Here is an 18328-nt window from a genome sequence, read left to right as displayed (position 1 = left end):
AATTTAGAAAGACGTCTCCAGATATCTGCTCACTCAAAGAAACTAAAGTGATTCACAGAAATCTTAAAACGGAGTCGTAAACAAACACAAATCTGTTCTGAAAAGAAACAGAATCAGGAAACTGAAGCAGTACTGAGCTTAATGTAAGCTGGAACCTCCCAGGGAGTCTCGAGATAAATCTGAGCTGTCATGTGACCTCTTATATAATTAAAAACTACAGGAATATGTTTTTTTAAACAAAATTATATTCACTTTTTCTTGCAACAAACTGGATTCTCACTGTATATTTTGGTTTTATTTAAAGTAGTTGAAAAAACCACTGGTCTATAAAAACTGCAGCAAAGACAACTAAGAACAAATGAAGACAAGAATCTTTGCACATGTTAACAAGGAAATTAGGTCAGTTAAGAGAATGTAAAGGCACAGGTTGGCTGACCCTGAAAAAGATCTGTAAAGATCTGTATCCTGGTTTCAGTTTAGCTGGAAACTTGAAGTTCAATGACTTTTTGGATTTTTACCAGATTTTTTTTTTTTTTTTTAATTCAAGCGACTGAAGGAGGGATTTATATTTATATTGATCAGTTTTATCATTTCACAATATCAACATTTATGAACAGAAGCATTTATTTGATCTTATCAGTAACTAGATGAACACTGTGAGTTGGTGAACTTACGGTCAGCTGGGCTCAGTCCTCGGGCTGCTGAGATCATGGACAGGGTCGGGCTGCCGTGCACAGAGCGCAGGTAGTGCTCCATGTGGGGGTTGACGTACGGATGAGGGGGGCTGAAAGGAGAGTCACCGTTCGCCACTGCAGCTGGTGAAAGGCGGATGAGGGAGATGTCAGAGATGACGGGGCTGCCGGCCAAACCTGCAGGTCTGAACAAGACAAAAACAATTAGAGTTCATGTTTTAAATTTTGAACGTGTTTTGCTGCTTGGCCACAACTAGAAACTGGTAAAAACATCCAGAGTTAAACTGCTGCTCTCTGTTCATGGTAATGAAGAAATATGTCACTGATTGTTCCTGTTAGTTTCTGGTCAACGATGGCACTGAGGAATAGGAGATATCAGACTTTGGATACGCGATGGTCTGTTTATAGTAAATATCTTGCAGCTGGATAATCTGCATCCCTTCAAACCCGAGGATCTCCACTTTAAATTCTGCGTTCCCCTCGGCAAAAAGCGTATTTTGACAGAACCACCTGAAGCATCTTCACACTCGTCAGCCTCGTCCTGCAAGCGTCTTGAGTAATCCCAACTGCTAACCTGATCCTCTGAGCCTCCACCTCTGTGTGTACACAGACGGCGTTGAGAGTGAGATCACGTCTCACTGGGTTCCTCTATCGAGCTTTTGATCTGGGAGAGTCAGAGGAAGAGGTGAGACCGGGGTCACGGAAATGAGTAGACAGGGAGGGAGGAAGCGTTGTATGGCGGGCTCCCACCTCTCCAGATGACACTTGTATCCACAGGGCATGTGTCGGTGTCGTTTAGCGGTGTTAGCTAATGTGGGGAGACAAAATACTGCAGGGGTCAGTGATGGGACGACTGTGAGTTTTGAAAGATGAGCCTGATAAAGGAATGTAAAGCTGACACCTCGGTCTTAAAGAAAGTTTATATCTATGACTAAGTCTGACAGATCCAATACTCGCTACAGCAATTGTTTTAAATGAGGGATTTTATTAGACATAGACTTTAGTTTAGTGTCGTTATAGTATGGGTATTTTAGACTGCATATCTCTTCTTCACTTTCTCTCTTGATCAATGATGGAAACTGTGCATAATTTTTGTGTTGTGTAAAACCCTGGTTTTACCACAGTCCAACCAGATTTTAAAGTTTGAGGCTTAGATGTAAGACATGTTGCACAATTTGAGCTAAAATGGATAATAAAATCAAGCAGAGAAGGACAGAAGTGACATTAACAGAAATCACATCCTTGATTATTAGTGTATATATATGTATGTATGTATGTATGTATGTATGTATGTATACAATATATGAATAACACAATAAAATTAAAAGATTAGATTAGTAGTAAGTTAACTCAGCTTATAAATCACCAGATATTAGTGTCCACCCATCCTAAAATCATCTTACCTGGCTGCCTCATTAAAAATACACTCTCCACCTCCACCATCCAACAAAGGCTTTATTACCTCAAAGCCAGACTGCTGGATTGCATCACAAGTGAGGCAATGTTGTTCTTTCTCTCCGTGCAAAAGATAAAGATCTGATTTTCCACCTAAAAACATAATCAGCCCCCTCAGTTTGGTTTAATAATTAATGCTCTCATCATGTAACAGCCTGCAGGTGAGCTTTGTCTGTGTTTGAATGCAGGCTTCGAGGGTTTGTTAACCGCGATAACAAGCTCCTCCATGAATCACATGAAGAATATACATATTTCTCTCTGTGTATCCAGAGTGAAAAGCTTTGTTTACGCATATGGCTGCTTCATGGAGGAGAGGGTGCACTTAGGAAGTGATCAGAGTGAATGAATCATGTAATATTCAGATGGGGGTGGCTGTGGGTGAGTTTTCTGGGCATCTGCGCGGTGCTGGGCAAATACAATGCCCAACCTTCAGAGCGTATCCTGGTTTGGCGCCGGGCAGCAGGCTGAAACAGGAGGGAGCCGTCCTGGAGACTCGGACTGTCACTAACACAATCTGCTGTTCATATACAAAGAGTCCGAGTGTCTTTTGTCTCTTAAGTATGAAGCTTTCAGGACCGTTTGTGCCCAGAAGGTAGATTGTAGTGTTTTTGCTTCACTAAAACTTAAAGTCAGTCCAATGTTAAACTACTTGAAATGAAACAGAATATCTACAGCATATCTTTTCTCATCAGATGAACCTGTTTGCAGATGATATGAATCTGTTCCTTCCAAAACTGCAACAAATCACAGCCAAATAATTAATACTATTAATTAATGCTTGATTTATAGGCAGAGGGTTCAGAAGGTTGGTTTTGGTGCTAGCAGAAACTCATTTAGACGTGCACAGAACAATTACAAACATCTGTGGATTAGATCTTCAGTTCAGGTTGGTGTAATCATCCATAAGGGTTTAATTCAGACTTCAGTCAGACCTGGCCTACATAAATACTAAACATGTCTCCATTCATGTAATGTCTTGACGTCTCAATGTTTCTGTGTTCAGTGTCTAAAATGTGAAGTTATTCACTCCTCAATAAAACACATCTGGATAATGTGAAATGCAGCTGGGCAACGTGTAGCTGAAAAACTCAATCACAATTTCCTTTACATTAAATTAATGTATTTCGTGTCGAGCTTACGTTGGGCGTCATGCCTCTCACACCTCTTGGCAGACATTACCTTATTCTCTGCTCATTTTACTGCTGTTTATGTTTTTTAATGACCCAAACCGTGGCAGGTGCAAACATAATATCAGTACCATTAACGAGGTGTATGACTTTATGGCCATGTTTAAACACATACTCAGCACCAGGCCTCAGAAACACAATGAAAACTTACAGTAGATCTTTCTATTGCTAGTTCTAATATTATGTTTGTAATGCCAGATTTCCTGTTCTCTGAAGTGGCAAGAAAAGGACGTGAATATACTGTACATTGGTTTTCTACATTAAATCATAAAATGTCAGCAAATCATCAGAGTAGATGAAATGTTGAACTGTCAAATATAACAAGTGTAGATTACCTGCAGGTCACCAGACAATCCAGTATAAAACAGCTTTATCATAAACTATACCATGACTTTTTATTACTTTCTGAGCCTGTTTCTGGTTCATGCAGTAGATCAACGCCTCTTTATAAGACAGAAAGCCTGGCAGCCGTCTGTTTGCAGCAGAGTAAGACACTGTGCAACAACTGACAGCAGCAAGCTCAGTCCACTGCTAAGAGCTCCAATTCACACAGTCACGTTAATTTAGCACATTCAGATCAGCTAGTTAAAGATCAGGTGGAGCGTTGGTGGTGCAGAAAGTTAAATTAATACTGAAGCTGTGTTTTTAATGGCAGCGAAACTTGTAAATGTCCTTTGTTATTTTGAACTGCAGTTCTTTTCTGTGTTGCGATTTTTACCCAGGAGCGATGTGATGTTGTAGTTTAAGCTAAAACTATCATGGTCTATAGAATGTAAGGCATGTGTGCGTGTGCATCCCCTCGCATGCATTTAAAGTAGATTCTTTGGGTTTGTTCTGCTGTCTGAGTTGTTGTTGTGTTATTTGTATGTGTGCATTTATGTGTGTGTTTTTCTGTGTGTGAGTCTCTTCTCTGCGACACCAGAGATGAATTACAGTGTGACAGTGAGTCTCGTCTCCGGTGTCGGGCTCAGGGAGCTCTCTGATTTAGATAAATCACATCGTCCAGTGTGCAGCTGAATAAACTCCCACTGTAGGTTTATGAGACTGCTGCGTGAAGCGGACGCCTCAAACTTAACAGGCAACAACTCCTGTTCCTCCCGCCTGAACTTATTCGTCGCTGTGCAGAGAAAAAAAGTGACCTAGATACAAACAAACAGATCACGGGGCTGCAAATCATGGCCTCCTTAAAAAGTCGCTTCATCATTTCATCCTCCAGTTCTTCCTCAAAGCTGGACAGAGTTTTCATGAAGTCTGAATTTTTTATATTCGCTTTAGTAGAAAAATGTCACCGACTCCTGCTGAGAGCCACTGGAATTCTTAACAAAATACAAATGAAGCTCTGAAGTCGATGTTTGTGCTACAAAGACAAACACAAACTCAGTTTTCAAAAAACTGACGCTGGAGCTAAAGAATCGCTTCAGTTGTTGCTGAAATTAGGAGCCCAGATTTAATTATCTCTAAAGAAATGAAAACACAGACACGCATGAAAGATCCATTTCATCGTAACCAGCAGCTGATTGGCAGCAGCGTGCAGCTACACTTTGCCTCAGGGAAAATTCTCATTCGTAAGAAAAGTGCTCAAAACTGTTATTCCAGGCTTTTCCGAAATCCTTCAAAATTAACAATAGATTAGAAATTTGAATGTAACATCATGAGCCAATTATGACTCAGTATTAAAGTTGGTAGGATTCAACATTTGTGCACAGAAATGATGTCGTTCAAAGGCCTTGAGCTGAACAATCATTCAGAGAAGAGCAACAGCTCCTAACTCCCGTCTTCTGCAGCTTTTTAGATTCAGTCCAATACTTTATGAGAATAGCGCAGAAGAAGATCAACTCCTTCAGCTTTCTTCTGTTTTCTTCTGTTCCTGATATTCCTGAGAAGTTTCTGTGGTGATGCTGTTAACGTTCAGTCTGAACCCTGCTCTTCCTAAGATGGCTGAAAAATAAAATCGGACTTTAAGTTTGCAGAAAGTTTAGAAATGTCAATAAAAAAACAGATTTCTGTGAAACACACTCCAACTTTGAGAAGTTGGGTTTGCTTCTGGGCATGTGCTGCTAGAAACTTTAACATGTATAAATAGTCTGTGTACTTTGTTCCACCTACAGAACTTTCAGAGAAGCCTCCTTAGACCAGATCTCACTTCAGTTTCCTAAATGATGGTGGTTTCCAGTCTCGCTGCATCTACAGAGGACGAAGTGTTTCTCCCGTGTTCCTCCTCCTGCCTCCTTTGCGACTTCCTCTGCTCACTGTCATTTGCAGGCGATGGCGAGGGAAGAAAAAGCGTCCTCGGTCTCCAGTGTAAGAAGAAAGAAAGAAGCAGCTTCCCCTCGGCTGCTTTTTATGACAGGCTTGACAAAATAACCAGCCCTCTCATTACGGTATATGCAAACAATGATAAAGGGGACGGCGCGGAGATGTCATGTTAAACAATCAAGGAGGGGACCTCTGACACGCTGCCACGAGTGTATAATAAAGTGCTGCAGCAGGCGACAAATGACACCGCACTTAATTTGCTGCGCAATGTTCCTGTAATTAGGTGAATTTGGCACAGGCAGGGGGAGCGACAGCAAGATCAAGGTCTTGATGAATTAGGGGTCCACTGTCAAGATCAAATCACATTAATCAAGGTGGCCGAGTCCGTGGACAGCCACCCCCCCTTCCCTCCCCTCCCCCACCCTCCACTTTCCCAGCCAGCGTGATGAATAGCCCTTCTTCCACCAGGCGCGAAGTATGCATCACCATCAAATCTGTGAATTTAAATGTAAGAGTACTATTTGGAGAATTCTATTGACTTTTTTGTCCTGGCGCCAGTTTTTCTTTTGTGATAAAGTAACTTTGAACAGCTCCTCTAGAAACTCGCTGCTGCTCTGTGGATCACAGACTCAGCGGTACTGTCTGTATCCAGGTAAACCTGGAGGGAGGTAAATAGTTCAGGAGACGAAACGGAGGATTGAAGTTCATCTTATAACGTCAGTACTCCTCAACAAAGCCCACGTTTAACCTTATTAAACCCCTCAGTGCTTGGATTTGTTCATAGCACTTTAACGACTTCTTGTTCTAAAACCTTTCGTGTAAAGGCTTTTCGTGACCCTAGCGCTTGTAGACGATTGTGTGATGTGACAAAAAGAAGTTGAAATAAACCAAAATAAAAAAATAACCCAAACAGTTGGATTTTGTACAGTGCTCTTTATGATGCACTCTGTTTTCTTTACAAACTGAATTTCCCTCAGGAAAATAAATGGGATTGCATCTCTTACTGACCCCCACAGCAGCCTGGAAGTGGGACTCACCACCAGTGCTGCAGCAGCACATGCAGCCTGTGCTGTGACCTCTATACTCTGGGAGTTTAATTACCGCTCTAGCTTGGGGGCAACACAGCCTGCCACCACAAAGATTAGCTCCACAACAAGCTATTAATGAATATAAAGAGGTGCTGGATGGAGGTTGGATGTATTATGTCATTGGTGATGGATCTGGTCCTGTTGATCACTGCTAATGGAGCAAGCTGCAGATTGATAGAAGCCGAACTGGCAGAAATTCATTTATTTTTTGTTTTTATAGAAACAGAAGTGGAAAGTAATTAAGTAGATTTACTCAATTACTGCACAAATTCTTTGTCGAATATACTATACCATATGTGAGCATTTGCATTTTTTTTCTGTTGCTCTTACTGAGAAATATTATTATAAATACACATTACTGTGCAGAAGAAGAGTTTAACAATGAAACAAATTCAGATTCCTCAAGTCAAAAATTAGTTTTTTCTTTTATGTTTATAACAAATTTTAGTACAATATAAACCATGTAGGTATGTTGCAGTGGTATTTGCCACATAAACCAGGGGTATTAGGCATCACTGGATACCTTATTACTACCAAACTTACAAATCTTTTAGTGAGGTGAAGGTTCTCAGTCATCCAGGTTAAATTATCCATCTCATCTCAACCAAGTAGCTTCTTCAGTCCAACTTGGATAAGTAGTGAAACTACCTACAGACCTACTGTATCACAGAGGAAGTCCAGAAGCCATGATTTACCTTCCGGGTAATGTTTTAGTTAGTTTAACGCTCCAATCCAACACCAAAGAGCAGCAACGAAGGCCGACTTCACAACTTAACATAACACAAATCAAATTAAGAAAACAACTTCACCAACACGAGGTTCACGCATCCTAAGAACAACACTGCAAGAAGAGAGAACACTAACAAATACTGAGAACGCAGCAGAAGATATCACTAATGTCTCGTCTATGCTTTTTAAAATATTTGGGTGGAGTTTTTTGAATTCTGCGCCGCAGTTTTATTAATTTGTCTATTTGCATTTTGTTAAGTTGTCTGTAAGTCTGTTGAGCTGTTGCCTGACTGACCACAAAAACTAGGGAGACAAACGCTCACTGACCTACGACCAACGACCTGTAAATGGCCAACGGCTGTCACAGGCTTAAAATAAAAGCTGGTGGTGAATGACATGGAGAGGCTTTTGTACTGTTACTTTAAAACCAGTGCAGATTTTAAAACATCCAAGTTTCCAAGATCAAATAAAGATTTAATAAGAAATCTAAAGAATTGAAAGTGTTGTAAATCAAATTTAAGTAAGTTGTGAAAAAGTTACTCTGCAGTATTGAAGTGTTTTATCTCCAGAGGGCGGGAGCCAAAAGAGCAAAGCTTGCCCACATAATCAAACTGTATCGGAAACAAGGGCCGCAGAGGGGAAATTTAGAACCAGCATTGATTATTCACTTTGGAAGTCAGCATGTTGTCATCTGCTTTTGATATTGAACTTGGCGAACACTCAGCTCTCATCAGCGCCTGCTAACATAGACTCACAGGCAAATCCTCCAGAGCTAAAAAAGAAAAACAGCCTCTGTGCTCCAGATTCATAGCTGAATATGAAATAACGATTTGCATCAAAAAGAGCTGACAGCTTTAACTTGGTTCAACCTGCGTCTTACTACGATGTGTAGAAACCAACAGAAGAAAAGCAGCTTACCCGTGCATGGCGTGCAGTGCGTGGGGCTCATAGTGGTATCGTCCCTCATGATGGCGCATGTCAATCGGGATCGGTGTGTGGAAGGTTGGGAAGATGTGGTGGGGGGCTGCAAGAGCAGAAAGCAAAGAAGAAGAGAAGAGAGTTAGCAGAGGAAGGGAGGGAGGGGAGACTTAAAAAAAAGATTTCAAAGGCAAACGGGCTACAATAAAGCAACATGAATTTCAGAGCAAGCTGAGCACTTTCGTGTAAAATATTGGCACTATCACACAAGAGAAGTGGAATAAATAAATAATCAAAGTCGTCCTAAGAAATCCTACATCTTGAACATAAAAGATATCCAACAGGGCTTTTGACAAAGACCTGCAGCTAGACGCCCTTTGAACTAGACAGTATGATGGACTGTGTGGAGGGAAGCTGCAGCCCGACTCACACCGGGACTGACAGCGCTGGGAAAAGCTTCTCTGCTCACACTCTTCCCATCCAAACACCCCGAGCTGCAAACAACACCGCTGGGCTCACAAAACCCAGCTAAACCCCCGAGAACGTGTACACTGTCAACTGGAAACACGGCGGACATGAATTTGACTGTATTAGTCTTCTCTGATGTGACTTTTATGGTTGTTTCAGGATGTGATCCGTCCCCAAAGTGAACCTCTGGAGAACCGGATCCATCGTTCTTGAGCTTTGTTCATCACCGAGGTGAGAAAGTTACTCAACACCAGCAGAAAAACGGACTTTCACTAGAGCTTGGACTAGTAGGGTAGTCTTTAAGTCTTAGTATGAGTCCAAACACATTTAGTCCTTGTGCTTAAATGATGCACTTTAAGCCTTTAGTGTGATTTTGTTTCTCATAACGACAATGCAGCACCATGCTAACCTGTTAGCTACGCTATCATTTGCTAACTAGCTCTGGGAATCCCGTTAGTTTAGAGGTTTTTAGTGGTAAATGAAGTTTTGGACATGTTTAAATTTTGACCTGGTGATGGCTAGAAATGTGGTGTGACAATAACTAAAAGAGAAATTCACTGCACATGTTTTATGTCCACATAATTCACCATAAATGTTCAGTGGTTAGCGGTAGTGGGCGATATGGCCTCAAAATTATATCATGATATAATAACAATATTTATGACTATATAAGAAAAAGAATTCATCTTGTTTTTAGGACAAATGTGAACAGTAACCTTGACTTAACACTGCTTATAAAAAAAAACAACTAAATAACAATATCAATATTTCATCTTTTTGAATTACCATCAAATGAGGTAGAATATAAATTCTTAAACTGATGCATTGACTCTAAAATCTTGTGTAAACATAAAATAAAAATCCAATGAAATGATGTCAGAATGTCAGCGATCGATCGAACAACCAACCAGGCAGACACATCAGTCAGAGCTTTAGATTTTCATATTAATATTTAGCATATTCACTGATGCTGGCTTCAGAGCTGATCTTTAACAGGTTGAACAGAGCTGGTAGCAGGGAGACATGGGTATTACTTGGCTGAAGGGCCGATCCGAGGAGGGTCACCTCATGCGTTTTCTCAGGTGGAAACATGGGTGAAGCAGAGTTGTCAGATTGATTAGTTCCTCAGTCACTGCATCTTTTTATTTGCTGTTCATGTAGTCCAGGATTGTCTTTGTGAGGTCTGTGTCATTATCCTTTTCCTGTAGGATGTTATTATTAAATAACTGAAGAACAGGCATCACACATGAAATGGTGACGTAGACTTCAGCAGAAAATGCATCAGTGAATTCAAGGAGAGGATCTGGAGCCTTGTCCACAGAATCAAGAACCCCTTCTTTTTGCCATATTAGCACCAAGTGTCTGGTTAACCTGTGAGCAGCCAAGACTTGTGTGATTGCCTTTTCTTGTTCCAGCAGCCTCTTTTGTTTTGAACAATCATCTTTTGTTTTGAACCCTGTAAATTCATCTTATAAAATTGCAAAGTGCAGAAGATGGCCGAAGCACAACAACCTTGTCCAGTTATTGAGTGCAGTGGCTTTAACCACACTGGGCCCACTGTCACACACCCCCGTTTGTTCTCATCTAGGTGTTAGACTAAGAAACTCCTTTAAACCACTGGTGATTTTTTCACCCGTGTGATATTTAGGAAAGAAACTTGTCTCAAGGCAGGAGTTATGTAGCTTCCAGTCATTATCGTCGTAGTGCACGGTCAAGCTGATATGTGGTTCCGGGTTCGGTTCGACCACATGTCTGTGGTTGAGGCAAAAAACTCAGACGAGAGTGTGGCTTCTAGTTTCTAGTGAAGCTGCACACTTTATACATTGCAAGCTGGATGCAGGACATCTTAGAAACATATTTTCTACCTTGGATTTTTTAACCATCATATCTTTGACCAAACTCTGTGTTCAGTGATTTCCATCCACCATTTGCTCTTCCTGTCATATGTAGTACAAGATGACACTTTATTATCATGTATAAAGTTATACCGGTATAATTGTGGGTGGTATATGGTACATGTACATATCCCTAGTGGTTAGTAAAAGAGTATAGGTGTATTTTAGGAGTATAGGTGTATTTTAGGAGTGTAGGTGTCTTTTAGATCTGGCCGAGGCTGAACTGAACCTTACTATGCTAAGCTGGGTCCATTCCCTCCCGGCCCTAGCCCCATATCTAGCACACAGCCGTCTCATCTAATGATGTCTTTGTTTTGCTGAAACATAAATTCTCTTGGTCCTGTTGATGACATACATTAAAAAAAAGCTTAAAGGTGCTTTTCTGCTTCTAATTTAACTTGTCTCTGTTTAATAGTCAACTGTTTTTATGAGCTTTGTGTGTTTCATCGTGCATCCCTTTAATGGCCCTTTTTATTCTTAATTAAAGCTGCGTTTTCCTTTCATGGATTCTTCTCAGATCTGGAAAGTTTACCAAAAACATCAGAACTAATTAGCTGTTGCGATAACACAAAACCGCAGAAGATGCCATGTCTTTATTTTACCACCGTATAAATGGAGCCTCTGGGATCTTTAACTGAGTTTATGGAGTTATGTTTCTCGTTAACATTTTTCTCAGGTTTTTATTTTGGAAAAACTCCATGAAGACATTGCTTCACTCTTCGCCTCGCTCTCTTTCTCTCTACATTTCCCACATTACATCCTTCCTTGCTCACCCTCGGTACAGTTTTCAGATCCTTTTAATTGCAACCTGGTGTGTCTTGTCTGCGGGCTGCAGGATCGGAAGAAGAAGAAAAAGGAGGGAGAGGTGAGCCAGCTGATCTCTGGAATGCATTAAAATTCTTCCCGTGTCACACACACATGCTCTCACACTCTCTAGTGGGAATCTTGCCAGGGTGACCTGGGATTTTGGAGCGGAGGGGTCAGGGCCACGGATCATTATCTGTTCTCAGGCAGGGATAACGGGGCCTCCCGGGGCTCCCAGGGACTTGGGACCTGTGAGTCAGCATTCCAGGTCCATTTTTCTCACTGTGCACCCTGACAGCCTGACGGACAGGCACAGTCCCCACACGCCTGCAAAAATAGCCTCTTTGCTTCATTTTTGGTCTGCACGATGCCACAGAGGCCACGCCGAGCTGGATTCCCTCTAGTGACAAGCTTCTTCTTCACATCACCAACATTTTTGCTTCTCACGCTGCGTCTGAGACGATTCAAAAGGTGCTGCTGAATAGTAATTCAGATTCCTTCTACCCAAAAACCAGCAGTGATCCCTGTGACTAATGTGTCTGCACGTTTTCTTTTGCAGTGCAGAAATATCTTGATGTAAATTTAGACTAAAATTACAAGTAGTATTTAGTTTTTTCACTGATATTGCTGCTAATTCTCTGGTTATGATTCTTGAATTGTTTGACACCCAACCTGTTTTCTGCCATCTAGGCAAACTGCTGGTTTTCTTTAAGTTATTCAGAGTGAGAAAGGTTAACTAAAGCTTGATTAAAGTTGGTCTGTGTTTATCTGACGAGAAAGCAAATCAGACAAAATAGGATCTTCAAGTTTATTATTATTCAACGCTCATTTTCATTATAGATTAATCTGCTGCTGTTGTTTTTTTTAATGATCTATTATCTTGCAGTCTGAAACTAAAGTGAACAAATATCCAGCATGACCAAAAGTATAAAAAAAACAATTCAGATGCTGCTTTCCACATTTTACAGTGTGGAAAGCAGCCTCCCAGCTCAATCATTTGAAGAAATACCAATATAATAACAATTAATCCACTAACTGATTAATTGATCGATCGCTTTAGATCAACAGGTCAAAAAAATACACTAACGATCAATAGTGAAAGACATTAAAGCAACTAAAATATCATTTGTATGTAAAAGAGATAATACATGAATAAATAAAATACATATCTCTATAATAACAACTGCCTAAATTAGCTAAACTAACACCAGTTAGTTTGATTTTTTTCTTGATTCTAGTGCGTCATGAGATTCAGACAAAGTATTTATTTAAATACCACAAACAGAAGTGACTTGTTCCACTCTTTTATTTTATATAAATGGTAAATTTAGAGCTCTATGCAGGATGATACTAGGTGGTTGTTAATAAAACTGCTCTGTTACGCAGCACAGCAGCTCATCAAAGTGTTTGAGTCGTGACTGACACAGGTTAAAGTTGTAGCGTGGCCCTGCACTCCATAAGTGTTTGTAATGGAAAAAGCCTCAGGGCTGCATGTTTAATTGATCTGAAACACTGTAATAAAGACGCCACACCTGACATGCACAAGAGTCAGACGGCAGCAGAAGCAGCAAATGTAGTGCTGATTGAGGGGAGCAGTGCTGTGGTTTCACCCTAAAAACAAAAAGTCTCTCTTCACGTCGTTCTACAGCATCTCTGTTGACTTGCAGTCTGGGCTCTGACTGTGCCACTCGAAAAGGTGGATTTTGTTTTTAGTAGATTTATTTGCATCACTTCATCACGCAGCTTCCTCTGAGCCTCAGCTTGCAGAAAGCCACCCTGACATTATCCTTTGGAATACTTGAATAAACTTGACAATTAATTCTCGCCGACATGATAGCAGAACGTTTTGGTCCAGAAGCAGCAAAGCAGCCCCAAGTCATGATGCTCCCTCTGCTGTACTCTCATAACAAAACACTGCACCTCACCTGAAGTTTGCCAAATAGCACCTTGACAGTCCACAATGCTACGAGGAAAAAGATTTGTGGACTGATGAAATTAAGGCTGACTTGTTCAAGGGAGTGTAGTTATCCTTCCTTCTTTCCTTCCCTCTTATTCTTTCTTTCTTTCTCTCTGCTTTATGACCAAACTGACCGCCCTCTCTGTTCCAAACATTCTCTATTCTAATTTGGCCCCAGTCTGGTGTAATTACCCTCTGTCTGACTCCTTACACAGTGTAGGCTGAGGAGACTCAGTAGGTATATGTACAAGTGTGTGTGTGTGTGTGTGAGACTGAGCTAAAGGGCCCCATTGAAAGAGCAGCTCCAGTTAATGCACCATTCATAACAGTTGTGGGTGAGTTATTAGAAGGGGTGAGAAAGAGGGGGGATCTTTTTGGTTTCGGCTTTGTTACTTCAGTATGAGTACGAATGAAAGCATGTAAAGTTAAAGTATATAGAGTATTTGTATGTTTCTCCAGTATTAAAGTATTAAAATTTACCAGCAAAAGTTCCAGATGTGAGTTGAGTTTACCAAAAAGCTTTTTATCTGTAGTTGTTTTTGTGCAGTTTGTCCTAAAATAGTCAAATAAATTAAAATAAAAGATTAAATACAACTTGTAATATCTGCAGCTGAGAAAAGAATGATGGAAGGTAGAAAAATGAAGACGAAGAAGGGCTCAGATTGCTCAGCTACAATGACCCTTCCACTTTGGAAATGTTCGACCTAGAGGTAGTTATTCAGCGAGTCATTGTCGGCCTGTCAGGTATCCAGCCTGTCATCCTGTAATCCGGGCTGAGGTTTCCTCTGTGGGCCTGGGCCCGGGCCAGTCAGCCCAGCCCTGGAGTCCTGGCTGGCGGATTGACCAGGCAGGCTTATTCCATCACCCAGGCAGCTCCATTGTTCTGCCGGCACAGGAAGAACAAAAGGCGAGCGCTCGTGAGAGTTCAAGAGCCACATTTACCTGATTCACTGGGCCCCGATCCCCCCTGGGCGTACACAGCGTCAGGCGGTGCTGCCGTGCCCCTGCTTAGGCTCCAGCCATCTATTAGTCTTTTGCTTGATAACATTTGTTTCACTGTCTGTGGAGTACTGCAGTGGTCTGACTACAGTTTTTTATAGTCAGCCTCACGCAGCAGAAACTCGTGTTGTGCACTGCCGCAGCCTGTTATCTTAAAGTCTAGCATGAGCTAAATCCAGGGTTAGAAAAGGCGACTAGCGGAGTGAGGCCCCTACTGTACAGACTCTACGTAACCTTGTGCATATTTTGAGTCTCATTTATCGGAAGCGTCTGGAAAGTTGACTTCAAGATGAGACCGTTAAAGAACTTCTGATCACGTGAGACCACCTTCCTCAGTAGACAAATGTAAAATTTTACTTGAAGGACAAGTCCTCCACACCGGCTAAGTGGAAACAACAAGCACCAACTAAATGTTGAATTAACTAAAAACTAACACCAAAAAACACAAAACAACTTTTTAGCCCTTTTTCCTTCATTTTCAGACATTTTTCTGCTCATAACACAGAAAATACTACAAATTCTTCTAGGGAACTTCCAAAAAACCTCTGAATAAGACTGTATTTCCTTAAGGTACAGTGCTGCTGACCCTTTAAGGTTAATAACCATGATATATGAAACAGCAGACACAACAAGTCTTCAGTCCTAAAAAAAGTTTCACAACACACCAAAAACCTATAATATTTCTATTTGATGGAAAAGTACTGACATAAAAAGTAACTGATTGGAATGTTTCATCCAGTGTAAACATCAAAACTAATTAGATGTAGAAAAAGCCAAATCACCACTTGGTACTAAAAGAGCAAAAAGTATGTGGACTAAACTGTACGCAGACACCTTTGCACCATGTTCATTAATGTGTTGCTGAATCTGCTCCCGTTCAGACCCATAAGCATTAATGAAGTTCGACGCATAAGATGTTCTGTTTGGATTTGGCTCTTCCAAACCAAATTGGGTGGTTTTTCACCTGGCTTTGTGTAGTGGGTACTGTCATATTAAAACAGGAAAGGACCAAATATCCATATTCAACTTAAAGAATGTTTTTTGGACTCCGTCCATCTATCTATATTGTCTGCTCACCATCCACGTCAAACGGCTGCATGGCTGCGGCAACGTGGCCCTGGTGGCAAACGAGAGAGAGACACTTATCAGGTTTCGACAGCTGGGCTCAGGCCACGTGCTAATAACCTCCATGCATCACCAGGCTGAAGGTGAGTGTGCAGTGACTGGAAATAACAAAACACGGCAGGCTGCAAGGTAGCAGCTCTGATGGGCTTCCTCTGCTCGCCATGCAACGCGCGGCGTGTTGTTAGCATGCTGTTTGTGTAATTTAGGTACTTAAAAGACTGCGAGAGTTCAAAGACTGATTGCACCGTCGAGTAATCAGCCACCTCCAATGCATGCCTGATTTATCACCTCCTCGCTTAATAGCACTGCTTAACACACAGGTTTGTCCAGATTAAGTAATTACCTTAAAGCAAAAGTTTATTATCTGCTACGACGGGCCAGTGATAAAGGCACTCTGTCGAGCAGAGCCAAAGAAAGGGCTTGTAGCTGGTGAATAAGAGCGATAATTAAAATACAATGAATTAAATTGTCGCTTCTGGGGCTGTCACCATGCTCCCCAGCTAACATCCATATTACCCCGCTGGCACCCTTGCTAGGGGGGCGCCTGGGATTATGCCTCGCCCCGGACTAGTCGAGCTGCTGAATGGGAAATTACTCCAATGGGCCATCTGTAAATTAAACAAAGACCTAGTTCTTCTCCAAATGAGGGAGGAGGGTGAGGGTGGGGGAACAAACCTGAGCTAAGAATAACACCTGAGCACAGGCGAGTCAGTTTTACACATTAGCTCTGTAAGGTTCTTGTTGTGATGTCTTAATGAGGTGGAGGCCTCTGCAGGTACAGATGTTGGAGGAGGGAAAGAACAACGAGAGAGAAGGAACACAGGGGAATCTTTTGAGTGATGTGCCGCTTCTTCTTCCTCGTGGTGATGAATGCGTCACAGGTGGAAGAGGAAAATGTCTTACCCTGCTTCAGGCTGCTCACCTCACCAATCCTGATCATCACTGAGGAGGCCCAGACCTCCAGTTCGATCTACTAAAATAGATCGAGGCCTGTGCTGTCGCGTCAGCACTCCGCTGCCTCCCATGTCGACAAACGCTCCGCTGCCTGCCTGGCACAATGTGCTGAAGCAGGATAGTCTCTATTTTTTGACCCAGATACTCCCCTGGCTCTGCTTTCCAAACCAGCTTCTTTATTGTCGGCCATGTTTGGTTGACATTGTGCTGTTGTGTGTGATGGAGAGCAGGCCCCTGGCTGACTTCCTCAGTCCTCCAAAGATGGGTTGGACCTGTTTAGCTTGAATAAACATCTTCACACAGACACACGTAGGGAGCAGCGGTAGAACTGACGCTCGTCCTAAGCGGACCTTTGTGTGTTGACTTTGCGTTTACACCGTGTTTTCACAGAAGCTGAGAGTGAGCAGCCTGAACAGTAAAGTGTAGGTCACCTGTGTCTCTGAAGCCCAATCACCTTTACAGCTCCCGGAATTAGTGTTTCTAGGGTTTCTATAAATGTAAGCTGGATAATAACAACTTAAAACACTGCACAATTGTGCCAAATTCCTCCTGTTGGATTGTATTTTATCCTCATGTTATGTGTTGAGACATACTGAAGCTTAATTACAGGATTAATTACAGCATCAGGATGCTGCAGCTTCCAAATAGATGGCTTAGACTTAGATCTATGATATGACACACCTGAGTGTTGGCAGATGCATCGTAGGGAGGCACAGCTCAGTGAATTAATTCACCTTCCACCAATTTAATAAAACAAAAAAACCCAAAATGTATTCTGAAGGTTGCTGTAGCTGAAGCAACTGCCCGTCCACTTAATCCCACAGATCATCATGAATAGCAGACAGGTCCCTAACCAGGACGTACTGAGGTCCTCGATGTCACTAAAGCCACTAAATGAAGTTTGTAAAATATACTTCTTCATCACCTGTGTTAGTAATTAGTAATATTTTACATCCTCCATAAATGTCTAAATGAACTTTCAAATGTCATTCTGGAAACACTGGATATCTCAGTTTTACTTTTGTTTTTCGGTCTGAACTGTCGCTGTAACCATGTAATGTAAACTCATCTTTGGGATGTTAAAACTCCCAAATTCTTGTTTCGCAAACATGAAATCAGTGGAACTCCCCCTGCATACACAGAATAGTTGGTAGAAAACATGTTTCTGCAGAGTTCATGTGCTCCCTCTCACCACCACCATGACCTTTGTCCTCAGATTTTGGACTCTGCTCCTGCTTCAATGCACAACCTTCTTCACACACACTTCTAACTGACCTTTCCTCAACAATACTCCTCACTCCTGTCTCCTCCTCCTTTTCTCTCTTAAAGAGAAGCATGCGGGCCACTGTTTGAAAGAAGACAATGGAGAAAAGGAGACAAACACAAGGGGAATTGACTTTCTAATCCTGATTAGCACTTTCCCACTGCTGGCTCACAGATCAGAATGCTTAAGAACCCTTTTTTTAATGTGGGGCAACATTTGATTAATATGTGATTCCTGTTTTTGCCATTTATTGGAGAAAAGGATCTTTTAATTGAATTAATGGAACTGAGCCAAATAATGAGTTTAGGAAACAGAGAGAAGAAGTAAAGACTAATAAAACTAAATCCAACTACAACACCACTTTCTCATGATCAAATTCTGCTTTTTCTTTGTGTTCTCGAACACCAGAGAGGGGGAATTACAACGCAGAGCTCCCATCACATTTCAGCTGAAATTACAAGACCTGGACTCTGATCTGTTTAGACGTCTCTCACCACTGAAATATCTGCACCGGTGCAATGACACGTTACAAAAACT

The 18328-nt window shown here is 41.5% G+C and overlaps 1 protein-coding gene and 1 long non-coding RNA gene across 3 annotated transcripts in view; one reads left to right on the top strand and one right to left on the bottom strand.

The window, feature by feature from the left end:
• LOC113162899 (zinc finger protein GLI2-like) overlaps nt 1-18328 on the bottom strand; it is a 65906-nt gene that overhangs the window by 20540 nt on the left and 27038 nt on the right. The window contains exons 3-4 of the mRNA XM_026361147.1: nt 8326-8431; nt 675-877 (exon numbers count right to left, since the gene is read on the bottom strand). Of these exons, the coding sequence (XP_026216932.1) occupies nt 675-877; nt 8326-8431 (309 nt within the window). The remainder of the gene's footprint in view (nt 1-674; nt 878-8325; nt 8432-18328) is intronic.
• LOC113162900 overlaps nt 1-18328 on the top strand; it is a 49126-nt gene that overhangs the window by 7979 nt on the left and 22819 nt on the right. Inside the window, exons 3-4 of one of the 2 annotated variants that reach the window (XR_003298852.1) lie at nt 8953-9024; nt 10002-10236. This is a non-coding gene — a long non-coding RNA (uncharacterized LOC113162900). Of the gene's footprint in view, nt 1-8952; nt 9025-10001; nt 10237-18328 lie in introns of those variants that run through there. The other variant, XR_003298853.1, reaches the window with a different exon arrangement.

Source organism: Anabas testudineus, chromosome 2, assembly GCF_900324465.2.
Source record: "Anabas testudineus chromosome 2, fAnaTes1.2, whole genome shotgun sequence".
In the NCBI taxonomy this organism is placed as follows: Eukaryota; Metazoa; Chordata; class Actinopteri; order Anabantiformes; family Anabantidae; genus Anabas; species Anabas testudineus.
This window is presented reverse-complemented; position numbering and strand designations above follow the sequence as displayed.